Source organism: Paramormyrops kingsleyae, chromosome 21 (genome assembly GCF_048594095.1).
Source record: "Paramormyrops kingsleyae isolate MSU_618 chromosome 21, PKINGS_0.4, whole genome shotgun sequence".
NCBI classification, from domain to species: Eukaryota; Metazoa; Chordata; class Actinopteri; order Osteoglossiformes; family Mormyridae; genus Paramormyrops; species Paramormyrops kingsleyae.
The window spans coordinates 15,621,153-15,648,403 of record NC_132817.1 but is presented as its reverse complement, the minus strand read 5'-3'; the positions used below and the strand labels follow the sequence as shown (position 1 = coordinate 15,648,403).

Here is a 27,251-nt window from a genome sequence, read left to right as displayed (position 1 = left end):
ATGGCCTCCCACACCTGAGTTTTTACTTGAGCAACTGCCAAAGCCGTATTCTGCTTATCCTGTCAGCCGCATCAGGAGTCCTACCAGACAACCAATCTCAGAAGGCCTCCTTCTTCATCTCGACAGCTCCCTTTACCGATAGTGTCCACCACCGGGTTTGGAGACCACCACCACGACAGGCACCAACACCCTTCCAGCCAAAGCACCACACAGCCGCTTCAGCAATGGAATCCCAGAACATTGCCCATTCAGGCTCAACATCCCGATTTGGCATGCAAGACAAATTCTGCTGCAGGGGCAAGTTGAAGATCTCCCAAACTGGGGCCTCTGCCAGCACACCCTCACTATGCTTTTGGATCTACCATGTCTTTGCAACGTCTTCTCCCACCATCAGATCCAACTCACTGCCAGGTGGTGATCAGCTGACAGCTGAGCTCCTCCCTTCACTCGCGTACCCAAAATATTCGGATGCAAATCCGAAGATGATTACAAAATTCATCATTGAAATTGCGGCCTGGACTGCTCTGGTGCCAGGAGTACTTATGAACACCCTTATGTTCGAATATGGTGTTTGTTATAGACAAACTGTGGTTATCACAGAAATCCAATGATAGAGCACCGCTCGGGTTCAGATCAGGCAGGCCATTCCTCCCAATCACACCATGTGAATGTTAAAGTCCCCCAGCAGATCAATGGAGTCCCCAGAAGGGGGCACCTTCCAGCACCCCATCCAAAGTCTCCACATTGCCAGAAACTCTGATCTGATGTTCGTTGCATAGGCACAAATAACAGTAAATGTCCGTTCCCTGACTAGGTACATAGGGCCACATGCACATAAAGTTGCGGTGCAATACCTAGGCCTGCACAATATGCATCCTCAGGGGCTTTGGTAAAATTTGCTGAGGGGAGTATTGTGCTGGTGGATCAAATTTTGAGAAGTTTAACCACCTAGCCTAGGATAGCCTATATCAGGGCTGTCAAACTCCAGGCCTGGGGGGCCGGAGCCCTCCACTTTTTTGGGTTTCCCGTTGTTTAACACACCTGATTCAACTCCTTGCAATCCTTGTTAATTACCACACAGCTCTTGAGCTGAAAGATTTGTGATGGAACAGGGAAAGAGCTAAGCTACATAGGGCTCCAGCCCCCCAGGACTGGAGTTTGACACCCCTGGCCTATACTTCACTCCACTCCTGAGGCTGAAGTTTAGTCTTGAATTATTGCATACGTTCATCAGCGGTGGGCACAGCTAACCGAAGAGTTAGCTTCAATAACCGCTAATCCACTAATTCCAAAGTTTAATTTGATAACGCTAAACCGATAAACCACTCAAAAATTTAGCAGAAGCTAACGATAACCGCTAAATTTCATTATATGAATTTAGCTTTGGTTTGGTTTTGGGCTCTGAAGCTCTTAAAAACATACCTAGAGAACTGAACTTCTAACCTGTTTAGCAGTTTGGTTCCACAGGGTTCGAGTGATTACTAGAGGTTTTTAGGACATACCCAATTGGGGATCGTTGGATTCAGAAGATTCTCCAGAATAAACATCCTTTCAATGATACTCCGTTTGTGATATATAAGCGCTTTTGACAGAGTTGTCCTATTCCAGGCGACTGGCACATGCTGGCATTTTGCCCAGAGTGAAGCCGCTTGTAGGGTCTCAGGTCTTTATTGGTCTACAGCCCTGTCAATCAGAACTCGGAAAGCAAAGGAAAATAACCAGGGGCCGAAGCAGGATTTCTTGCTTAGCCGGAGAACTTGTCGTATTTACTGTAGTTGGACTAAATGTAAGTGAATGAAGATAAAGTCCATTTAAACAAAGGTACCTGAAACCTAACTACTGTAGTTATGCGGCTAAGCTAGAAATCCAGCTTAGTGATTCAGGCCCCAGCTCTCCACTTTAAAGCCCAGTTTAAATGCCCCATCAAACAAACTTTACTGCACTATACCCCAGCATTACTTTGAAATAATATTCAGAACATGCATAAAGTATTAATGACTGAAAAAATGGCTTTGTGTCATTTGTGGTAATCTCCCCTCCCCTCCCCTCCATGTCCCATCTAGGTGTCAGTGTGGGGAAGACACAGCATGCAGAGAGACAGCGAGTGAAGTCACTTGTCTTTACTGCAATAATGGAACTGGGACACAAAACAGCCGTTGGACTCATGACAGGTAAAGACACAATCAGCGCTTTTATATAATTTGTGTTACGCTCACATGCACCAAACTTTTTTTTTTGCTAATTATTTCAGATTGTACAGGAAGTAGGAAGTAGTTCAGCAGTTGAATTATATATCATATTTACAGCAAGAGATTCAAGAGTTGAAAATGATATATAATATTCTTTAGAATTTTTTTGAGTCTTTTACTTATGACTTGCCTCTCTCTATTCTGTTTTAATTAAAACAAACATAACATTTCCTGTAAAATCTAGTCCAAACCCTAAACAAAAAAATTGTTGTTTGAATAACCAAAAGCGCACCTCTGAATGCATAAAAAATATGCAAATCTAGCTTCTACAAAACAATAAGAGGCGTCTGAATATTAACCCTGACATTCCAGCCATTGAATAACCTTAATTGGAATAAGCAGGAACAGATACGGACTGCAAACAAATGGCTACATTCAGTCTTACTTGTCTAATTTATTAAATGTCAAGAAATATTAAATCATTACCTGCATTACACATGGAGTAATCACCTGAATCAGAGGGGATTATAAGCAGTTAACATAAATGGCTGTTATTTATAAACTGATTAAGGTTCTTGGTCTGCATGTCTAGGTGGTTTAATTGATGTTTCTCTCCTTTATCATTAAAAAGTATCTCCACCATGTGCAGAAGTCTGTATTTCAGAGGCACATACAGCTTTCTTTCTTTGATTAACTACTCTGACACATATCCTCTCTTCCCCGTCGTCACAGTGCTGGCGTGTGTGGAAGCTGCTGTGGGCTGGTGCACAGTGTCCCAGCCTCAGGAATTCCGGGCCACCGACGGGGACTCCCTGACACTCAACTGCACCTTCCAGGTGCCAGACGACTCTAGGGTTCGAGTGACCTGGTCTCATAGTAATGGATCCCAGGCAGGCCGTGTGCTGGTGTCCTCCAGTATTCGAGACAATAGAAGAAACGTATCAGATGATCGGGACCCCAGAGACCTCCTGGTGTACCAGGAGGCGGGATACAGTTGGTCCAGACTGACTCTAAGGAATGCTACCTTCAACAATCAAGGGATCTACTTCTGTGAGGTGACAGTGGAGATCCCAGCCCTGGAGAACTGCTCTGCCAATGGAACGGAAGTTATATTTGGTAATTTGGGAGACAAAGTATCGCCACAATGTGTTGTAGTGATATGTGACACTGCAAAAATAAGAGTGAAAGAGAATTTTAATTTAATTTCTGCATGGATTTATGGTGTGCATTAATTAGCTCACATACATCATGGTTTTATTAATGGCAAGGCTTCAAAAGAGTGACTGTAAACGTAGAGTTACAATAAAAAGTCTTCCTTTACCACTTCCCTCCACAGAAACTCCGTCTGCAGCTGCAGAGGGTAAAGTAGAAGCTCCCTGTGTGCTCTGTGTGTGTGTATGTCCACACGATTCGGCAGGAGAAGACAAGGCTGCAGTGAGGTCATAGAGGGGTATGCTCTGTATCCTCCTGAGACCCAAGGAAAAAAGTGTCCTTCAGTTTTAGGTTAATTGTGATTTTCTATGTCTTTGGAGGAAATAAGACATCTTTTTTCAAATTTATTTTTATTGTTAATTTCACAGCATGTCCTCTTTAGTGTAAACAGGAATAGATACATTTCCTTACATCAGTGAAACGATAGATGCAAAAACAAAATGTCCACTGCAATGGACATAAATGAATGGGTTGGGTCTCAGAAGGGTATGCATGCTCTTTAACAGGAAAGATCTGAAACATTTATTTTTTCACATGACACACCATGACACCACAAGATCATATATTTATTTTGAATTGACAATTGATTCTTGCTGATTTTGAAGTGCATTTCTTTTAAGACCATTTTCCTATAAGACCACTTTACATTAACTGCACCTTCATAATGCCTTTATGATGCATCGATACAACATTCAGTGCACCTTCATTCATCACACTCTTAGAAAAGTAAGAGTAAAACACACAAACACCTTTTTAGGTACAGAAATGGAGGAGCATTGAGGAACATCCCAATGGTACAAACAGCATTAAGGTACCATCACTGTCACAGAAATGTTCCTCAGGTACAATTACCTACAGCTAAGGGTACAGTTGGCAGACCCTTGAGGGTACAACTCCAGTGGCAATCAAATGTACAAATTTTTTCTGAAAGTGTAGAACATTCATAAGCAGCATGTAAGTATATCTTAGCATCCTAACATACCTTAACAGCTTTAATATACATTAATAACAAACATTATACCATTATTAGGGGTCCATGCAACATTGGTATTATGAACGTGCAGTTAATGTAAATTGTTACCCAATTTTCTCTGTTTAAGAAGCAGCCTAGACACAGTGTACGTGATGTGTTTTCCAAAGCTGTGGGTCAGATATGCTGCCGGTTTGATGGAATATTTCCCACTCGCCTTATTCCTCACATTGTCCCTGTTTTGCCGTCATGTCTTGTAGGTGCAGGCTGCAATATCTGGGTGGGGGTGGGAGTGTGGTCTATTCTGTTGACCAGCATGATGTTGGGATCGTTCATCTACTGCTGGAAGAAAAGGCCCGAAGGTAGGCCAGTGTTCTAGTTCAAGAATTGTTCATAGTTATAGTAAAATATTCTTCATAACAGAAAGTTGGAGGTACCTGTTCAAAGAGATCCAACTGTGAGCTCTTTGATCTTTTCTTGTGTTTCCTTTATACAAAATATGCAGCCTATGCCAACATCCCATCATCATCCATTCAGTCAAGCTCAGCCCCCCCACCAAGCACCAAGCCCCTGGAGGTCCTCGCCGAGCTTGGGGGGCAGAAGCCTGTCCAGACCAGCACCCTGAAAACATAACCCAGCATCTGCTTGACTTAATGTTGTGTGTTCAGATCAAATAGCATCCTGAAACCCATTTTGTCCTAAACCCATCCAACCACCACAGTTTGACTGCAAAGGACTACTATCTCGTCATTCATATCAAGTCTTTGGGAATAAAATGTAACCATTTATTGATATATATTTAAAATTTTATGCTTTTAAAATTCAATTATTCAGAGTCTGCTCTTGCTCAGTAAAACTTATGAGACGCATTAAATGCCTGTCTGAAGTGGATTACTTTTCAAGTTGTTTAGCCATAGGGGGAAAATTGGAAACATTTGTGTTAAAATTCACGTGTGTTAAAATTCACGTGACAGGTGATGATTGAAGAATCTCACTGTTTAGCTCTATGCTGCTCATTGAATCGTATTTTCTGACATCATCTGAATTTCTTTCAATGATGGGCATATTTACTCAATGTGGGGATGCGATAATAAAAATAAATAAATTGCCCTCTGCAATTATTGGCACCCCTTGTATTGTATTTTTATTATTGCCCTAACAGTAGGAATGGGCATTTTAGGCAAGTAGCTATTTTTAAACCCATTCCCTGACTTATGAAGCTCAACACGCTTCTCCCTCATTTGGTTTGTGTGTTCACTTATCTTTCCCATGTTGATGGATGTCTAACGGAATTTGACCTCTGTATCACCTCATGTTTGTACCCCAGTTAATCAGGAAGTTATGGATTGCAGCTTGAATATTCCTACACACTCCAATCAACTCAAAGATGTACAATTTACATGGAAAACTTGCTTCAGTTACATTGTGTTCACTATAATTTCCATGGGTACAAATAATTGTGGCACACGACTTTGTTAAAAAATAATTATTTCTTGATGACCGGTTTGTTTTTCTTTAATTAAATTAATTTTAATTAAAGACTGGCTTTTTCTCATGTTTCAGTGTGAGATGATCAGGAGATGTAAGAATAATACCAGTTTTCTTTATCAAACTCAAAGCAAAGACTTAAACCATTTAGTTCACTAAAAGCTGCAGTCCCCCAATACCAAAAAGTAACAAATGTTTCACCAATGCAAAATTACTCCATGCATTGACTGTGCACAGCCTTGATTAACACAGTTATCCTGTTTAGCGTTCAGCCAATGTCACGTGACACTCCGTATTCATACACCCATCTTCCTCCTGCCTGTCCAGTTCACGACTGTAGTGAGCCTAACGCCTATATACCAAGCAGCATTGGGCACAACGCTGGAGAATGCTGGTCTATAACATCTCATAATCCTTTAGGTAGCCAAACCCTTTTTGTGATGTTTTACCACAACATCACATAATCTGGCTATAAAACCTTTTTAAAATTTTGTTGTTTTTGCATTAGTGCACCCCCTAGTGAAACTGATGTCTCCCATGAAACAGGTTGCATACGTTTTAGTGCCCCTACTGGCCACATTCTGTCGGGCCGGTTAGATCAGTCTACAACTACGCATGCTGTCAGCGGGGGTCCACAGAGCTGCGTGTGAAATCGAACAATCACCGATACAGTCCAAGAGTGCCACATTTATGTTACCTGGGCCAGAATCAGGGGACACACACAGACACACTAGGTTTGCAACTTGTCAGGATTGTCTGGGATAACCGTGGATTTTGGTCGTCTGTCCTTGAAAAAAACATATTTCATTACGGGACCCGGAATCGCCCTATCAATTTCCCTATCAGACTTAAACAAACCTTTGGAACGGTGTCGCTGTGTGCAATATTTTTGGTCCCTTACTGGGTGTCCAGGATTTTACAGGACTGAGGTGGCAACACTAACACACACTCACACAAAGTTCATATATTCCTGTCATTGTGGGGACTCTCCATTCATCTCTGTTGGCATAACCCTAATCCCAACAATGACAACCTTAACCCCTACCCAGCCCTGACCTTAACCATAAGTAACCAAACAAAATGCAAAATTTTGGCTATTTTACTTTTTTGATTGCATTCACATATTCTTTAATATATAAAATTTAGGTTTATATTGCGGGACCTAAAAAAAATGTCCCCACAAGCTAAAAAGTAACACGTTTTACCACATTGTGGGGACATTTGGTAAAAACATACACGAAATACACAATGTATTTGCGATTCTAATACAAAATCAAAATACCAATTTAATTAAACACACAATTAAACATTTTTTCTCCAGCAGACTGAAAAAAAATCAGTCACATTGGTCTAATTAACAATCGTGGGACTAGGACCTTTTAGGATTAAAAACGTAACAAATGGTCACACTGGATAGTAAATGCATTCATCGCAGACTTTATTATAAAGTGTCACGGGTGACTGGGATCGGCCGCGCCCTTATTGTCGCGCACAGTCAGACAATGCCGGTCTGCTGCGCTCTCTTCCTGCTCGCGGAGGTAGATGGAAAAAACCTGTAATTACGCATAAACTGGTTTTATTAACTTTGGCTTTAGTAATATTGCTTTTTTTCAGTGCAAAAAAGTGCGGGTTTTGTTGCTGAGTAGCAGCTAACAGCGGGCTTGCTGGCGCTCTCTCTCGGCGCCCGTCGGCAGGTGGATGGGCAGCGCTGTCCGGGCGCAGAACCCCGGCATCTTTTAAAAGCCACCCTTCCGGCCGAGTCTGTCCGCTTTTATTTCACGTCGTACCACCGCCATGCCTTAACATCTGAAAGTTTTAGAAGATGGCACGTGTTTTCAGCTGGAGTGAGATTAAAGATTGGATGTTACAGTAACACCGGAACATGCGCTTCTGATGATCGAACAAAGGCTGAGGTGCGATTTGCTGGCTGTTGCGATTTTCAAACAGCTTGGACGATAAGGGGGCGGATAAAGGTGTTTTCGCCGCTGCCGAAAGTCGATCCAGCTGCCGCAGGTAAACCCGAATCGCCTCAAAATGGCGCGATTTTAATCCTGTATTTTAAATCACACTTTCACCTGGCAAAACCAATACGCCAGAATGTTCCTGCGGTTTCGTTTTCTTTTGCTTTAATGTGCAAACGTTTGCTAATGAATGGATGCCTGATTACCTGCTTGTAAGCCTGCATTTCTGATGTTCACTGAATTAGAAAGTACGCAGCTATCTTGAAGTTGTATCTACTATAATTTAAGGAAAGGGTGTGCTAGCTGGTAGGTATTTATTGAACATAATTTTTGGTATTAATTGTGTTACATTTGGACTCTTTGTGAAACTACGTAACATCTGTCATCCTGCGTTTTTGATGAAGTGCGGCAATAATTACAAACAAAGATTTCGACGAATCCACTGTGTGCTCGGTCATATAAAACGGTAAAACGCGGCTAGAAATGGCTTTTTTGGTTTGCGAGATTGTATACGTATTATAGTAGGATGTTGTTTGGTTACGTTTTATCATTTCTTGCAGCGTATTTTATGTTTTCTAATCTCTTTATTGGGAAGCGTCGCGGGCGTTATGATTTTTATTAATTGATTTTATGAACAATGACACTGGTCAGTCAGTCTTCTGTCTTCCCGCTCTTACAGTCTCACGGTGTTTCCTTACACCTGGCTCTGGACAAAAGCCGCAACAACAACCAGCTAGTTTAAGCCCTTTAACTGTTTGGTTTCATAACAGCCGCGTTAGTTCCGTCTGTCTTCCAGCTGTTTTAAAGCTACACACCCCAAAAAGACCATGTACACTCCACCCGCACCTCAAATAGCTACCCCCCTCACCCCCCATGGTCAACAACTTTCAGGGGAACCTGAGACCTGAAACGACTGAAACTGCCCAAGGGCCTCTGACCATGTTAATGTTCTTCTGGGTGTGACACAATAGTCACCACTGCCTCATACCTCACTCCCTATAGGTGTGACACAATAGTGCTTCCCACTGAGTGACCACATGGCTGCTGCACTTGTTTCTATATTAATTTCTTCATGCTGATATCCTCTACATCAATACATGAGAATCAAATCCATGTCTGTTTTGAGCCCTGAGAGATCAACATGCACAGGATCCATGTGGTGTAGCTACTGTATCCAGGTGTGCGTGTACCTACAACTTGCAGTGTCCAGGTGTGCGTGTACCTACAACTTGCAGTGTCCAGGTGTGCGTGTCGGGTGATGAGACACTGATGTTTCACTTGCGGGTTTTCAGATCTCAGCCAGTGACCGAGGCAAAATCCATCGTGTACTTCGAAACTTGGTGTCGTGTTGCTGGAACATAATGTACATTTTTTGATGGAATCCATCGCTGTGTTCGCCGTTCCAGTTTTTGCCCCAAATACATGCTTACCCAGGCATTAAGGATCCTAATGTTGCTCCAACTTTTGAGAAAATTCAGAAACTCAAATTGTAGTAGTGCAAACATTTTGATATTCCTTGATAGTGAATGTTAGTTTTTGGAATAAAGTGGCAATACTTTTTTCCTGCATTTTTTTTGCCGTATGCAGAGTTCTAGATGATGCCAGAAAATCAACCCAAAAATAGTGCCTAGTGTAGTGCACCTGTTATATTTTTGAAAATGCGGACTTTTGTGCAGACACCATAAACCGCAAGTAGATGAGATGTATGACATCCTGAGTTATTGCATTATGGAAGTGTGACACATGGAGGAAGTTCATTGTGACTCAGATGCGTGTAAGGCACGGAAATGGGCAGATCAGAATCCCTGTCAGTGACCGAATTTACATACAAGTTTGCTCAGCATGGCAGGTAGTAGAGAGGCTAAGAGTCACTAGTCTTCAGCCCCAGCAGGAACTCTGCAGTTGGCTGAAAGGCACCATGGAGGCTCTTACAATCTCTACAACTTAAAGTTATGTCAACTCAACTCCTAATCATACAGACTCCCTGTGGGGGGGTGTGTTCATGCATGTCCCAACCTGAATGCATTCCCTGCTGCATTCCAGCCAATCAAAGCAAAGGTGAATAGAAGGAGATGGATCAAAGTGAAGTGTTTTTTTTTTTTTTGTACTCATTTGCAAGAACACAAAGAAGCCAAAGTTACAGAGATGGAGGTGCATCAAGTTTCTGCAGCTGCTTGCTCAGTTTAATTAGCATTGATTGGCTAACATTTGCTTGTTGTTGGAATATACAAGGGATAATTCAATCTAAAAACATTATAGAATTTGTAGGGACAGTAGGCAAAGCGGTGCGTGCAATTTCAGATCTAAGCTTAGTAGAATTAGTCACTGTAGATTGGTCACAAACAATTGAGGAACTTTTTTATGATGTCATTATGACCACTTCCTTTTACAGGTCATTTGAGATTTCGTGTTCGTCTAGCCCACAGATGCAGGCTGCTCAGCTGGTCTTCCTTCCTCGGAGTACGAAACCTCTGCTAAAATGACTCAAGATTGGTCAGAAACGAGGACATTGCTTGTATGGGAGACAGACGTCTGCCAGGCCAGTGATGTGGAGCTACAGTCGGATCTGAGCAATTTTTTGAGAGTTTTCTTCACTTGCTGTGTGATTGCAGTCAGAGGACTTTGATTCACGACCGTGTTCCTACGCCTCCAAGCCCAGAGCGATGCTTCTGTATGCGACCCTGTTCTTCCTCCGCAGTCTCTTGGCCGTGCCGGCGCTCAGTTCTCCCCTAGCTGTGCCCCGGACGACCGTAGCACACCTCGGTGAGCTCTCCTCTCGCCCACTTCCATCTCACCTTTTGTTCTGTGCTCCAGGAGGCTAAATTTGTCAGGGGGGTGGCGTCTGACTCTGTGGGGTAGGACGGCGTACCTGAGAATGGAGGATTGCTAGTTCAGATCCTAGACTTGCCATAGTGATGTCACACTTGTGCCCCTGAGCTCGGCCCTTAACCCCCAAGTGCTCCACGGATTGTGTGGCCTTGCTTTTTTTAAAAAGTTCCATGCTTTGAAAAAAAAAGTGTCTGCGAAAATAAATAAAATCTGTAAAATGACTAGATGCAATTGTTCCCATGGAATTGTGTTTCGTGAGAACGGTGTTTATATATATTTTTGTTTCCCTGTCCTGGGGCTAGATGATAATGCTCGTCTGTTCAGAGAGGAGAGGGTCTCGAATTACTCCTGCATGCTCTTGAGAGAGGACCTGGGTCTGCTTCTGGTCGGGGCCAGAGATGTCATCTATGCACTGGACATGCAGGATGTCTCCAGGAAGAAATCTGAGGTAAAGCACCCCCTGGCCCCTTTTCCCGCCAATCCCAAACTCCACCCCACCCCATCAAGGTAATACTAATGAGCAACTGTCCCCGCCCACTCTACCAGTGACATGTATTCCTGTGATGTCATTTGTATGACATACACCCTCATGCAAACCCCATGATTAATATTTATGTTGCAGGTTAAATGGGCGATCACAAAAAACGAACAGGAAATGTGCATGACTAAAGGAAAAACTGAGGTATCACAGCCTCCGTGCGTGTGTGTGTGTATATATATATCTATATATATATGTGTGTTGCATGCAGAAACACGACCTCGCTTAAGGCCGGATGGCAGGTACTCTAATGCTCCTGTCCTTCGCCGTTTCCAGGTCGACTGTCAGAACTACATACGCATCCTGCACACGGTACACGACGGCCGGATCTATGCGTGTGGAACCAATGCCTTCAGTCCACTCTGCACCTATATGGTCAGTTTGATGGCCTGGGGGTGGGATGGGCTTTGGTCCTAAAAAATTCAGGCGGGGGGGCCCTCTGTAGATTATGGTGGGGGTTTAGACTTGAGTAATTTTACTACCTAGCTAAGAGTCTGATTGGTAACAAATATTCCGAGGGGGGTTGCAAACCCGTTATTTTAATATGTGGCTGCATGGTGGGGGAGCTACAAGCCTGGTATTGGAGACTCCTGATGCCTGTTACCCATACTGGCTCTTTCATGATATCAGCCCAGCCTGTCGAGCACCGCTTCAGCTGCACCGCTTCAGCTGCACCGCAGTGCGAGGTTACTGGTGCTGTCTGACACCTGATTGTTTGCGCTGCACGTTTGCAGACTTGCGACGAGGGGCAGCTGCAGCTGCAGGGCTGGAAGGAGGATGGAAAGGGGAAGTGTCCTTTCGACCCGCATCAGAGATACGCTTCCCTCATGGTTGGTACGTTGGCATGCTTGCGTGCGCTGGGGAGACTTGTGGCAGTTGTGTTCTGCTGGAGGCAGGGCCGTTTCTGGCTGGTTCCCACTAGGGCAGCAGGTGTATAGTGTTCCAAATACTGATTTGCAATGGGAAGACTACTAGTTAATGGGATTTTAAGTAACTGCTGTTGTACCCTTCAGCCGTGGACAGTGAAGGGTTCAGCTGTACAAATGGCTCACAACTATGGCACTGGATGATTTTTTTTTCTTCTTTTTCTTTTTCGTACCCGTGCTCACCCAGGCACTAAAGTCAGTCTGCTCTGGTTTTTGAAAATCCAGAAACTAAAATTGCGGAACTGCGAGCATTTTCATTTTCCTTGATAATGAATGTTAGATTCTGGAATAAAGCGGCACTGCTGTTTTTCCTGCATTTTTGCCATAATCGAAGTTGCTTTCTGTCGTGCTATGCACACCCCCCCCCCCCCCCACCTCCAGGTGATGACCTGTATTCTGCCACCACCTTGAACTTCCTCGGCTCCAACTCGGCCCTCACACGGAACTCCCGTACCCACCTGAGCACGGAGATCCAGGACTCATGGCTCTCTGGTGAGATGCTCGTAGCCATTCGGCTCCAGAGCCTTTGAGGTCTGAAGTCGCAACAGCGGCGCTCGATCCTAGGATCGGGCATGTATCAGCATTTCCTGCTTTCCGCAAATCGAGTTTGTTACTTCAGGGGAAGGTTACTTTGGTCCATTAATGAGTAATACAATAATGAGTAATGCATGAGTCCACATGAGGGTCAGAACCAGGGCTGATGATCCGGAGCTGAATGTTGGGTGTTCCCTTGACGTTTCTGCTGCGTGCCAGTTTGTAGCGTTAACCATTAACCACACCGCAGATAAAATGGTGTCGCCACGGCTCAGCAGCTCACACGCTAGCCTGTGTATTTTCGTCCTTGAATCGTGCTGCCTTTGTGTAAATGTGCTGGGTGTCGCGGTATGATTTCAGACCCCCGGTTCGTCTACATGGTCGAGGTCCCTGAGAGTTTGGGCAGCTCGACTGGCGACGACGATAAGGTCTACCTGTTCTTCAGCGAGGCCGCCGTAGAGTACGATTTCTACAAGAAGCTGGTGGTGTCGCGTGTCGCACGTGTTTGCAAGGTAAGGATCTCCAGAACACCCCCCCCCCCCCCCCCCCCCCGTGTCCGGCTGGGTTTATGTTGGACCACATTTGGCCCTGGTTTCCTTTCCATTCCAGTTAATCTGGTGTTTCTCAACCCAGTCCTGGGAGATCCCTAGATCTCCCATGGACTGTCTGGGGGTCCCTGAGAACCGGGTTGAGAAACACTGCATTAAATGATAAGGATCCGCTCATGCTTCATACAGAACCTCATACCTGTGATGTGATGACCGTCTTTGCAGGGTGATATGGGCGGCCAGCGGACCCTACAGAAGCGTTGGACGTCTTTCCTGAAGGCCCGTCTCGACTGTCCTGTTCTGGACTACAGCATGCCCTTCATCCTCCAGGACGCGTTCCTGTGGCGTGACCACAACTGGAAGACAAGCGTCTTCTATGCAGTCTTCACCTTGTGAGTCCCGTCGATGCTGTGCCCCGTCCTTGGGGGGGGGGCGCCGTCATTCAGTAGAGGTGGTGGGGAGGGGGCTGTGCTGTCTGTATGCTCCATGGCCAGTTGTTCACTGGCAACACAAAGAGGAATGTTTGTGTGTGTGTGGGTTATGTGTATATTAGTGTCCCCACAATGTGATTTAAAAACCTGTTGTTTTGACCTTGTGGGGACATTTTTTTTCAGTCCCCACAAGGGGAAACTCAGTTTTGTAAAAATCTGTGAATGCAGTCAGAAAACTCAAAATGCCGAAGTCTTGTGTTTTGTTTGGTTACTCATGGTTAAGGTTAGTGCTGGGTAGGGGTTATGGTTATCATTATTGGGAGCAGGGTTATGCCCATAGAAATTAATGTAGAGTCCCCACAAAGATACAGATACCTGATGTGTGCGCGTGCGCGTGCGTGTGCGTGTGTGTGCTCCTGTGGCCCGAGCCGCTCACTCAGTCCTGCTTCCTGTTGACCGCGAGCAGGGCGTCCATGAACACGTCGGCGGTTTGTGCGTACAAGGTGGAAGACATCAGCCTGGTGTTCTCCAAAGGAAGGTACAAGAAGTCCATCAATGTGGAAAACGCCGACACCAAGTGGGTCCCGTATGGCGGGGAGCTGCCCCAGCCACGCCCCGGAGCGGTGAGTACCACTAAACGGCCGGGTCGGGTCTCAGCTTGGGCTTGAGGGACTTTGTAATGGGTCGGGGTTTTTGCCTGCAGTGCATCGACGACGCGGCGAGGAGCCTGGGTGTGAAGCAGTCGCTGGACATCCCTGACAGCACCCTGCAGTTCCTGAGGGGGCAGCCTCTCATGGACACAGTGGTCCAGCCCCTGAATGGGGGGCCGCAGCTCATCAAGCGGGGGCCTGCCTTCACCCGCATCGCGGTGGACAGTGTCCTAGCGTTGGACCGATACCTCTACTTTGTCATGTTCATCGGGACAGGTAGGCAGTGCTCGACACGGTCACGTGACGCGTGAGGTCTGGTGAGCGTGGTGGTGATTCGTCAGTCGCCCTTCTGCAGAGAACGGGTCCGTCCTGAAGGCAGTCAACTACGGAAGCGACGTGGTCATCGTCGAGGAGCTGCATCTGTTCGGTGACGCCGTGCCCATTGAAGTCCTCCGCCTCTCTAACGCCACGGTAACGCCCGGAATTCGGTAACCACGGGCCCCTTTCTCTCGGTGACATGTCTGTGTGAGAGCTTTGGATCTTTGTGCTCCAGGGTACTCTCTACGCCGGCTCGGCCAGCGGCATCATGCAGGTTCCCCTGAGGGGGTGTAGCCGCTACAAATCGTGTCTGGACTGCGTTCTGGCCCGGGACCCGTACTGCGCGTGGGACACGACAGGGGGTGCCTGCGTGGCCGTGCCGCCGGGGGAACCCTCCCCCGACAGGTAGCGTACTCTGTTCCTCCAGCAAACCGGTGCCACGTTGGCATGAAGGCAGTGAAACGGGGGCCGATCGGCCCATTTCTGATGGAGATCAGCCAACTACGTGTTTCTTTAATTCCACATAATATTTGCATGTCTTTGAACCTCTGACCACACACATTTTTTCACATTTTTGAATTCTGTGTCCTACATAAATATGTACATCTCTACTTAATTAATAGGCAGTATTTAGACTTGCACATCTAGCTGGATTTGAACACATTGCACATTTTGTAAATACCAGTTTACTGACTAATCAGTACTGGGTGGCACTATTTCTCTGACCTTTAAATGTACTTTATTACAAATTATCATTCATATTTAGTGCTGTTTGTGAATGTATACACCAGTACTGGCATGACGAATTCCTAGGGTGTGCAGGTGCCCCTGATCCAGGTTTACTCTGCTGCTAAATCACAAGCTATAATACATTGGGTTCTGGTTATATAGGATGTACACTAAGGTTGCTGCAGGGATGCTAAACAGTTTTTTTTCCTGCCTCTTAGGGAGCTGATTCAGAGAGTGAAAGATGGGAATGCTTCCTTATGTCCGAAAGTCGGTAAGATGTGTAAAAGTGGGGTCTTAAGTAGCATGGGGAACAGGGAGGAGAAAGAGCACATGAGACGTTACCTTGGCAAGAGTACTCTGGCAAAATTACTCCCACAACTGTTAGCATTGCAATATTTTGGGAATTTTCCTGTTAATTCCCATGGAAAGTTTCCAACTTGGAATATTTCCAAAATTCCCCAGCTTAACTTCCCATGGAATGGAAAGTTTCTGGAAATCACCCCCCTTCCTTTGCAGCTCTACTTAGTGCATTTGTGTGTCTGTTTCCCAGAGAGCATTGAGACCCAGAACATGACACTGGATGCGGGGACCAATGTGAAGTTGCCCTGTCAGCAGGGCTCCAATTTGGCTCAGACAGTCTGGCTGCTGGATGGTAAACCTCTGGATGCTCCACACATGGCCCACGTCCACGCCGACGGCCTGCTGGTGTTCGGCAACCCACTGGAGGCAGCGGGCCTGTACGAGTGTCAGTCTGTGGAGCGAGGCTTTGTCACCAAGATGGCCACATACCTGCTGCAGCCGGGGAACACCGACCCGTTGATACCCATGCTGCAGAAGAAGGCCTGCAACACGGTGGTTCTGAAGGTGACCGTGGCGCTTCTTAGTCTGCTCCTGGCCATGCTACTGGTGTGGGACTTCTGCAAGGGACACATCTCCCTGCCGTGGTGCATCAAGTTGCGCCGGAACCCCCAACCACCACCCCTGCACAACCAGGGGTATCACCAAGGGCCGGCCGAAATCAAGCTACTGGCAAACCGCAGTGCCAACAACAACCACTGCGGCCTCCCATTCCCCACAGACGCACACGGCACCCCCAGGTCCAACGGCAGCCCCATGTTCAACCCCCAGTTCATCGCCGACGAGTCTGAGATCTGAGGGGAGCCTGATGAGTCAGTCTGTCCTTTGGGGGGCGGAGCTACATATGGCAGCTGGACTGTGCGACAGACGTGGGGGCCTAGTCCACAGGATTCTCAGCAGTTTGGCCCCCCCTGTACTTTGATGAAGACTCCCCGTAGAGGGAGACAACCTTCATCCTGGCACGTAAACACAGCTGCATTTTTTTTCATGTTTCATTCCAGTGTTAATTTTTAAGGCGAATAAACCAGTTTTCGGGTCAGCCAGTGAGGAACCTGGTGAAAGTCGAATCTTCTGCTTCTGCTGTAGCTTTCTGGAGACGCTGGCCAAAGCAAACCCTGCCCAGCATGACTGTCAGGTTCGGAAGCATGGATCAAACCCGCCCCACAACGGGAGAGAAAACGAAACTGAACTGAAGCTGGAAATCAGTTTGCCTGGAGAAACCTGTCCAGAATGTGTATTTTTTAATTTATTTTTTTTTTATATAACATTTTTCCCCAAAGACTCTTTTTGGTTTCTGATACTGCTATTGTTTTCCAACATTTGTATTGTTTTTTCAAAAAATATTACAGGCTTTTTTTTTTTCGCCTAAAAAAGAAAAAAAAAAAGACGTTTGTTGGTTTCCTGTTTTCGTATGGAGCTGAGACTGCGTTCCTTTGGCAGGAGTTAATAAAAAAAAAAACATTTCTGCATGCCTTAACGCTCGCTGCCTTTCCTGGGCAAGACTATACAGGTGACAAACCCTGCCAGGTCGCCTGTTTACATGCTATTCGAGCGCGATACGTGTTGTCCTGCGTACACACCCCCAGGCTTTGTACAGAGCTGCCATCTTACTGGAAATCGCAAAGCGGGACGCAGCATGCCTGTTCCTGTTACTGCATCAGCCCCTTGGACCTCTCATTGCTCATTATTTAATATCAGCCAGAGCTGCTCTGGCTTCAAACACCGCTGTTGGAGCATGTTTACGTTTTGTGAAATGCTCCATTGCCTTCGCACTGGGAAAGTGGTCTCAGTTTCGCTGGTACTCGCATTGAAGTAGCTTGAAGCTGTATTCATTTCTGTAGGGATGCTGGCTTTTGGCAGTTTTGCTATTGGACTCGAAGGCTGGGACCAATTTCAGTGAGACTGACATGTTTCTTTCCATAAATTTCCATCGACTGAACAGCTGTGGATATTAATTGCACTGTTCTCTCTATCCTCGGTCCTTTATTGATATTTTGATACTTTTATACACTACAACATCAATGTTGCTCTCCTCCCATTCGACCTGTCTTTACCATCAAACTTGTTCAGCCACTGTTTCAGCCCATTTCTTCCACCCTGCTGACACAACAGTTTGGACAAAACAAAAATAAGACCGGTTTTCATTGAATGGACGCCAGTGAATGGATGTTCCTTTAAACTATTGTTCGGTTTTTCATATTCAGTCAGGCTTTCTGAGCTGTGTAAGCTGTCGGAACTATTATCAACCAAGAATGCTTTATGTTAAAATTACTTTTTGTACGTCAATGTACAGACTTTTTTTCTTTTCTTCACGCAGTTTTTGTCTTACAAAGGCAAAACACAGTAACTGCATATTTTATCAAACTTAGGCTATGACCAAATTCGGGTCTCTTATGGTCTGTTTTACCTAGTGACTAAATATTAGTTCAACTATTCAGTTTTGAAGGAAACGGCATTTAAAAAATCACAGTAAAACCAAGCACCCTTTTCCTTCGTTTCAGTACCATTGTAGTTACTGTATTGGTACATTGGGAGAAGCCCTATTCAAGACAAAATGCTGATTTTTGGATTCAGTCCAGCTGTGGCGTGGGAGGCTGTTTGGTGTTGGTAGCAGTTACTCCTCCGCCTTAACGACAGGATGTAAAAGATCACGCGTTCAGCCACGTTTCCGACAGGCTCAGTCGCTCTGAGATTGGGCTGAAGGCGACTATTGAGAGAAGGAAACAAAGATGGAGGCTCCATTACTGTAAAGCTGGGGCACACACCCCCGTCACCCCACCCACTGACTCATATAGGCCGTTAGGTCCATTTGCTAAAGCTAGCTGCACCCAACCGCAGCACGGTAACTATAAACACCCGTCATGGGTGAAAGTAAGAGTGCAGGGCTTGTAGGATTGCAAGGAGCGCCTTCACGGAAAGAGGCCACTATCATCCAGACTCAAATCCATCTCAAAGCTCCTTCAGTTAATTCTCTCTCACTTTCAGTTCATTTTATTAGTGTTCCCTTTGTTTTCAACCTGGGAAGAGGAGTGCCAAATAACCATCTCTCACGTCTTATCTAGCCCGAGCAAATATACTTATGTTACACATACCAGTTTATGGATGAGGGTTGAGGTGGGGCTGTAATTTTACATATTGAAATGATCAAGTTCCTCGGGGTGTGACTTCATTGTTGCTGCATTTATTTAGGGAATGCTTACACATTTCAAGGAGACAAGCACTGTGTGAAATAAGTGTTTAATTTATAAAACATGTTTTGGTGGGGTGGGTACTCATATAAAAACAGGCCTGTTAGTCTGTACTACTTGTTTCTGGAACAAATGGTCCCAGGCAAAATGACTTTAATGATCAGCACATCTCTGGGATTTTAAAAATGAACATTACAAAAACAACCATAACGAGTTCTGGGCTAATCGAAATGGGGAGGGTCCCGGGGTGGGCCTATCGGCGGTAGCGGTATCGCTTGAAGTGAAACCACAGCTGGAAGATGCCGTTGGCGAACTGGCAGCGGAAGCCGTGCCGGTGAGAGTACTCCCACTCGCGGTTGACGATCTTGAAGGCGATGTCTTCGTAGGGCGGCCCGGCGTGGAAACGCAGGACGCCAAAGTCCTTGTTGTCGGGACTGGGTTCCAGGAAGTACTGTGGCGTGGAGCGCTTGTCGATCAGGTCCGGGTAGAAGATGTTGAACTTGTAGCCCTGCACGATCTTGGGTGGCGGGTTGTCGAAGTCATAGTGCGTCTGGTTGTACTTGTTCCACTCGAAGCCCGTGTGCACGCGGTTGAAGAAGCGCGGCTTGCGCGGCCGGTACTTGTCGGCCCATAGGTACATCTTGCCGGTGAGCGGCAGCTCCACACTGAACTGGGCCTCGTCGGCACCCATGCCTTCCTTGGCGCGCCGCACGAACGCGTCCTCCGCACTCTCGTTGGCGTCACCTACGGATGCGGACAGATGACGAGGTTAGCTTATGCTAGGAGTGATTCATGAGTGATTCTAGGTGTTCAGTTTGGTCATTCCAGCTTCCTGATTGGACAGGAGGGTGTGGGGCACTGACCTGTGACCTGTAGCTGGCGTCGGGCCAGGTGTAGCCGCTGCATGTCCTCCTCGGGCTCCATTGTGTGGGTGTCCAGGGGCAGCTCTGAGGGCAGCAGCAGCTGGGGGCTGTATCGACCCGAGTCGTATTCCGCCTGGGACTGCTGAATCAGGTCCTCCTCAGTCAGAACGGCCTCCACTTTGCCTTCTCCCTCCGCATCCCCCTGCCCCTCCTCCCCAGCCTCCTCTCCCTCCTTGGTACCCCGGGGAGACGAGGAGGAGGAAGGCCCAGGCTGTTCTGTGTTCCTGTCCTCTGTACTGGTCCTGCGGATGTGACAGGGGAGCATGATGAATTCGCCACAGCGTGATGATGTCACTTGGGTGGGAGGGGCTACACAATGAGCGGATTTCCCACCTTGCTCACACCTCACCGTGATCAAGCGATCAGCTAAAGGGTGCGTTATAGTCACGGCAGAAAACAGACTCTGTTAAAAATGATTTAAAGTATTTTGCCATTTAATCATAAAAGGATTAATAAAGATATTTCCAAGACTGGAAGCCTTTGTGTTTTCCTTCCTTTATAAATTAATTTGTTTTTCTTAATTATTCTGAGCTACTGAATGAGTGATGAGAACAGATTAATTTCAACACAAAATTAACTTGCTCATTGTTATGCCAGTAATTGTGGCGATTTGGCATTTTTCTAGATCACCCAGATGTAGAATAACAAGCCTGGCGAATGAGGCCAGTACAGTGGCCCAGAGGACGTCGCCTCCGGAGCTGTGCACTCACTTCCCGTCTTGCTTAGACACTCACTGACCACTTTATTATGAACATCTACTTATTCAAGAAAATCTCCAAATCAGCCAATCATGTGACAGCAGCACAATGCAACTGGTGCAGATTCAGGTCAGGGGCTTTGGTTCATTCTCACATCAAACACCACAATGGGGTAAAAATTAGATCTTGGTGATTTTGACCATGGTATGATTATTGGACCCAGACGGGCTGGTTTGAGTATTTCTAAAACTGCTCATTTCCTGGGATTTTCATGCACCACAGTCTCTAAAGTTCACTCAGAATGGCGTGAAAAACAAAAAACATCCAGTGAGCAGCAGTCCTGCAGACAGAAGCGAACCATATCAAACCGGTTCAAGCTGACAAAGGCCACGGTGACTCTGATAACTACCATGTGCACTGTGGTGTGCAGAAAAGCGTCTCAGAATGCACAGGATGTCTAACTTCGCGGCAAATGGGTTGCGGCAGTGGAAGGTCACGTCAAGTTCTATTCCTGTCAGCCAAAAACCTAAACTGAAAGCTTCAGTGGGCACAGATTCACCAAAACCAGGACAGTTAAAGCCTGGAAAGATGCAGCCTGGTCAGATGGATCTTGATTTCTGCTGAGGCGCACAGATGATATGGTCAGAATTTGGCATCGGCGGCATGAATCCATGGGCCTATCCTGCCTTGTGTCAACAGTCCAGGCTGGTGGTGATTTCTGGTGTTTTCTCTGCACACTCTGGGTCCGTTAATGCCATTGCTCGAATGCGTGCGCTTCGCTTCATGCCCACAAATTACCCATCTTCTAATGGCTACTTCCAGCATGATAATGTATCATGTCACAAAGCAAGTCTCTTTCCAAACTGGTTCCAGGAACATGACAATAAGTTTAGTGTTCTCCAGAGACCTTCCCAGTCACCGGATCCAAGTCCAACAGAACACTTTGGGTTGTGGTAGAACGGGAATGTGCAGGGATGTGCAGCTGACACATACTCCAAAACTGCATGATGCAATCATGTCAGCATGGAGCAGAGTCCCAAAGGGATGTTTCTAGCATCTTATGGAATCAATGCTACGAAGAACTGAGGCTGTCCTGAGAGCAAAGAGAGGCCCTCCCCAGGGAAGCGTGCCTAATGAACTGCTCAGTGAGTGAGGCGTGTGTAGTTTTTACATGCTAATTGAGCACCGGTAAGAGCCTGCAGTCACCACCAACCTCCTCAGATTTCATCCCCGAGAGGCAAGGCTAACAACCTCAACGGACAAACTGACAAAGTCATGCCAGGCTCCCCGGCTATAATAAAGGCTACATTTACAGTGTTAAATACACTCCCCTACTATCATCCTGGCAATCTCAACTGTTAATAACACTAAAAGGGATGAATCTGAGGGTGCACTGCTGTGTTAGTCAGGCCCCAGCCACTGCATGATTAAAATCCAGCTGTTCGCTCTCCTGATGTAGCTAAAAGAGATCCTGACGTTTAGCTGATCGGTTAAATCGGGCAAGCTGATTGGTGGAGCTGGCAGAGGAGGCGGGACTTACACGGGCTGCGGCGTTGGGGGTTCCTCTTTGATGATGGGAAACAGCGGCTCGCTCTCCACCCCCTGCTCCTGCTTCAATTTGTACAGCTTTTGCCTCAGGACATCCTGGTGCCTCTCCCTCAGCCTGAACACCAACGCACGATGTTAAAGGTGACTGGCACACATGTGCATGTAGACAGAGGCCCATAAAAATGCCCACAATGAGGCGAGTGCGCCGATACTGACCGTGCACGGGCCATATAGACGCGGACCTGCTGCAGCAGGCTCTCCCAGTATCCGATGTCCAGGTTGGAGCCTCCTGCCCGGATCTTACTCTCAATGTTGAGGTACAGGGCCTTCAGCTGGCTGTAGGTCTTGCCCTTGAACACGGTCTGCACGTCATTGGTGACGGAGGTGTTGATGCCTTCACGGCGGTCACCTGAATGCACGGTAAACAGCTCGTTAAGTGTGAGGAGTTCAGTCAGCAAGGACAGTTTGAGGTCAGCCTTGCTGTCGGCGGAAAGCTTAAAGGTTTGGGGCGGATATAGCAAGCGGTGCCACGTCTACCTCACCTGGCCCTTTCCCCGACGCTTCCAGCTTGCGGAGCTTGCTGATCTCGTCCTCCGTGATGGTCGTCATGTCTCTCCAGAAGTCCACGTTCTTCCCCTGTTCCAGCTCCATGTACACCTGCAGAACACGGGAACGTCACTCGGCGGTCGGCGGGCAAACGCGCACCACAAATTTGTCTGTGACACACTCCTCCATCACTAATTGATTATTACCTGAAAATATATATTTATGCAACCCTGCGATATTCAGGATATTCAATTTGTGTACTTTTTAAAATTTGCTGCCACCACATTTACTTGGTGGTACAACGAACACGCATGTTCATCCCTGCACTGCTGTATGCACCAGAATTTCCTCCTAGGATCAAGAAAATCAATCGTAATCTTAGTCTCCCAATTGGCTTTTGCTAACCCAATCAAATAGGTCCAAAAAACAAACTGTTGACACTCCTTTGAATAAAGGCAGAAAAGTAGGTTGGAAAAAAAAGTATGAAGTGGGATGTGCATCTTGTAGAGGTGTACACAAGGTCTTTTTAGTGGTTACAATCTGAGTAGAGTGATTTTGTCAAAACACACACACACACACACACACCTTAATGTCCTCCAGCAGGTCGTCCATGTCTGTGACAGTGAGGCCATTCAGGAAGGTGTACGGTTCGTGCATTTCCACCGCCAGGTCATCATCCTCGGCGCTGATATACTTGGCCAGCACGTCGATGGGCTTGGCTCTGCCATCCCTAATCCGGATCTTCGACCTGGAGGACACAGCCAACGACTTGATTTTGCAGCCAGGAATCTGATCTCGGAACAGTGTTTCGACACCCAAGACGGCCCGGGAGGAGGCTTACCGGAGCTTGGCCTGATGCAGGTGGAAGTTGTCCTCTTGCTCCGCCCACGTCTTGAAGTGCTCCGCCTCCTTCTCGCGCTGCAGCATCTCCAGCTCCTGCTCACGCATGGCCTTCTCACGCTCTCGCTCCAGACGCAGCTGCTTCACCTGGGAGAGAGGGGCCACACGCGTGTACTGCACTAACGCACACGGAGGAGTGCACACTAACACTGTAGCATGTTTACCACATACTTAGCTTTGAACACAGGAAAGATTAACACATGCCAGTGTACCACGTGGAGGGCCCTATGATGTGGAAAACGCAGAGGGAATCACGGAATTCAATAAGTAAAATAGAATCCGTTGTAGAATGCGGAATGTTGTATAATTCGCTGATGTCTTCGCTAAGCTCCCGTCACAGAGATGCAACTCAAATCACATCTCATGTGCAGCTTCTATTCTGAAGATATCCAGCTCCTCAAAAAACCTACGTAGGCCTAACCTCTCCCCCGCTTAGAATTTCCTAACCCATCACAACACATCACTTCAATTCAGTCCTTTGTTGCACTACATCCTCTCCTCGTTTAGAGACTGTATTCAAGTTAAGAATACAAAAGTCTTTAGGTCTTGGGACACTTGGTTAATTCTGCAAAAATGCAAATTTATTGGTTTTACAACTAAAGTCCATTGACATGCAATTTATAACATACCTGCACATATATTCCACACAGATGTTTTATTGTCAGTTTTTTTAACGGATTCATTCAGTTCTGTTCTTGCCATTAAATGCACTTGTAGGCATTGGCTACCAAAGAGATACTAAACACAAATGTTTGGTGTTTTATGTTATTGCAAAGGCGTTACTAATTAAGAAGCACCCAATGGGACTGCTTGCCAATGAACTTTTTAAGCAAGCATCCCAAGACTTTCTGAGCACCGTGCACCAAGGCTTATGCCCACTGAACGTTAAATATTTTTGTAATGATTTAAAAATACTTTATGACTCACTGTCCTCATTATCGCAGAAAAAGCTGCCAGAACATCTATTCTCTAGGAGAAAAATTTTATATCACTTCAGAGATAACTAAATTATCATCATGAATGGCTTAATTTTGAGTGGAAAAAGTATTTGATGTGTTACATAAATATTTGATCATTTTCTTTTGGTTTGTCTGATAATTAAGGAAATAATCCCCAGTTCCTTGTTCTTACTTTCTCAAAAAAAACCATTATTAGTTATTTATTATTATTATTACTACCATTATTATTATTAGCACACAGCGTGACAGGTCCACAAGCAGCCGTATTACGTGACCATCAGCCAGTGCCGCGTGGTCTTACCTTCTGCAGTTCTCGCCGGTTCTCTTCCTGGATGTGTTTGTTCCTCTCCTTCAGGTCCTTCTCACCTAGGTGGCCGATACCTTTCAGCTCTAAAGCCTGTCGCAGCCACCAACACACACGCAGCGTTCAGGGAGCGACACCCAACACACATAATTAACACACTTTGGTAAACGGAAGAGCCCTATTAGATAACTCAAGGTCCCGATTCTCCATAAGGTAAATCAATGGGATTACAAATATATAAAAAGGTTTAGAAACATTAGCTGACCTACAGACTTATCCTGCTTTCTGCGATACTAGCTAGGGAGCAGTTCTGCTTCACATTTTGGCCAGTCTAACTCTCCACCTTTAACTCTCCACCTTTAACTCTCCACCTTTAACTCTCCACCTTTAACTCTCCACCTTTAACTCTCCACCTTTAACTCTCCACCTTTAACTCTCCACCTTCACCTTTTGCCACTTGAAGGTACCCAGCAGGTTGTTGTCTCCAAACGGGTTATCTGCATTGGTGTAGCCCATGTACTCCTCGCTCCAGCCCATCTTCTCCCGCTTCTTCCTCTCCTTGGCTTCTTTCTTAGCAAGTCGCCGTGCTCTCTTCTCCTCAGGTGTCTCCAGGGCTTTCATCATCTCCTTCTTCTTCTTCTTCTCCTCCAGGACTACCATATGGTCATCTGGCCCTGGGGAGCCCTTCCTGTCTGCCGCCTGTGAGCCCGAAGACTGGGAAGACACCGAGGAGTTTGACTGGGAGCGTCTTCTGTTTCTGTCATCTCTTCGCTCCCTTCCTTCACCTTTCTCTGCTTTTCTATCTCCGCTTCTTTTCTCTTTCTCTCGGCTTCTCCTCTCCCTGTCTCGTTCTCTCCTCCCTCTCTCCCAGCTGCTGCTCCTATTTCCTCTCTCCCGACTTCTCCTTTCGCTGCTCTTCCTCCTCCTCCTCCTCCTCTCCAAGCTGGAATCCATACCCGGCGGTGAGATGCTTCTGGTCTCTCTTTTCTGTTTCATCTCCTTGTGTTCATCCCTGGGCTTTTTCTTTTTATTACTTTTCTTTCTCTTTTCTTCTGTATCATATTCTGATGCAGAGCTGGGGAAATAAATTGAGATCAAAGAAATCCTAAAATGTACAACAAGCTTTAAACATTTCTAAGTTTACGACTGCTAATTATAACGGCAATACTTTGAGTACTACTTAGCACAAGCAGTTAAAATGCATATGTTTAAAAACAAATACAACTTTATAACAAAATGGTAGGTATTGCCGAACCAACACCGTAAGATCTCAGGTACACTCACATACCTAGACCTATCCTTGGATACACGTCTTCTACTCAAATCGGGCTCTCCGCGGCTTCGTGAATTCCTGTCGCTGTTGTCTGAGTCTGTGCCGGAGCCGTGTGGTGAATGAACAGAACCGATACCGGAGCGATACCTCTCTCTACTACCGCTATTGTCGGACCGTTCTCTCCTCCTGGATTTCCTTTCAACTTCCGTTTTTCCCAAATAAGTTCGATCGCCCCTCCGATCAGGAGAACGACTTTTCTCTCTTTTCGTTTTCAGTCGATACCGAGATCGAGACCCGGACCTGGATCTTGATCGGCTGTGTGTCCTCGAACCCATGACGAACAGACCAACGAAGGGGGCCTTCTTCAATGATGTCGCGTAAATAAAATGTTGCACTGTGAACTATTTCAATATAAAATATCTAAATATAACTGATTGGGAAGTCAAATAACAAACAGTAACTATTGAATATTTGGAACAAAATTAATATTGTTTAATTGATTTAATAAATTCTACAGGTTAAATGTTTTAAATCAGGCTTAAAAATGGCCACACAAATGGGACTTAGTCTGACAAAATCACAAACTGCACATGCGTGTTTTCTTCGTTTTGCGCAGGCTCAGAGAAGCGCATTTTACGTGAGTATGGTGAGTTGCGTGATACTGTATAAGAAGGAATGACACATTATTTTAAAAAATGAAAACGCGTTAAATTCAAAGTCGATGGCCTGTCAAGCTTAATTCTTGAAATTCTTTACTGATTGAGAATGCTGAATAGTCACGTCAAACTTTCTGTCTAAGTTAAATAATTTACGTCCTGGATGTCCCTGCAACTGGTCAGTAGGTTTGGTTATTCAGTTTGATATTTTATTTCATATATTCTGTTTTTATCTTTAAGAAATAAGTGATAAGCATCCCATTTGATGGCATATTAGCGATAAGATGGGCGGGGACTACAAATCAGTCATGACTACAAATCAGTCATAGTAGGAGATGGTGTTTTTTTGAGGACTCAAAGTAAATAAGAGCAATAAAAAATTTGGCTCTCAGTCTTCCAGAACGTAATACATGAAATGGGCGTATCCCTGGCTCGTGCCCTGCGCTGCATGTGATATGTTAAAATCCCGTCACGTCTCCCTGGATCGACTTAAAGCCTGCCATTAAGTGGATTTTTCAATGCACCGTCCCACAACCTTCACGGCACTTAAATCTGTGTGGAATGTGTCATGGAACT

General features: G+C 45.9%; 2 protein-coding genes across 6 annotated transcripts; one reads left to right on the top strand and one right to left on the bottom strand.

Annotated features, from left to right (window-relative positions):
- The first annotated feature begins 7,326 nt into the window (after positions 1-7,326).
- On the top strand, positions 7,327-20,261 carry LOC111836629 (semaphorin-4E-like). Of its 5 annotated transcripts, none has more exons than XM_072704477.1 (15): positions 7,327-7,872; positions 10,433-10,583; positions 10,952-11,097; positions 11,272-11,331; positions 11,464-11,562; positions 11,922-12,021; positions 12,495-12,605; positions 13,008-13,159; positions 13,421-13,587; positions 14,093-14,249; positions 14,330-14,552; positions 14,632-14,747; positions 14,830-14,999; positions 15,542-15,594; positions 15,874-20,261. In XM_072704477.1, the coding sequence occupies exons 2-15, from the start codon at positions 10,484-10,486 to the stop codon at positions 16,476-16,478; spliced, it is 2,259 nt and encodes a 752-aa protein (XP_072560578.1). In that variant the 5' UTR covers positions 7,327-7,872; positions 10,433-10,483; the 3' UTR covers positions 16,479-20,261. The 5 variants fall into 5 exon arrangements, with proteins under 5 accessions (XP_072560578.1, XP_072560574.1, XP_072560575.1 ...); XM_072704473.1 differs by having other exon boundaries at positions 10,240-10,583; XM_072704474.1 differs by having other exon boundaries at positions 10,213-10,583.
- Positions 18,902-26,532, bottom strand: cactin. Its single transcript, XM_023797964.2, has 10 exons — positions 26,035-26,532; positions 25,194-25,821; positions 24,744-24,839; positions 23,425-23,570; positions 23,169-23,331; positions 22,580-22,694; positions 22,254-22,446; positions 22,030-22,152; positions 19,732-20,033; positions 18,902-19,612 (listed from the first exon to the last, which is right to left on the bottom strand). The coding sequence occupies exons 1-10, from the start codon at positions 26,352-26,354 to the stop codon at positions 19,122-19,124; spliced, it is 2,577 nt and encodes an 858-aa protein (XP_023653732.2). The 5' UTR covers positions 26,355-26,532; the 3' UTR covers positions 18,902-19,121.
- Between the last annotated feature and the right edge of the window lie 719 nt (positions 26,533-27,251).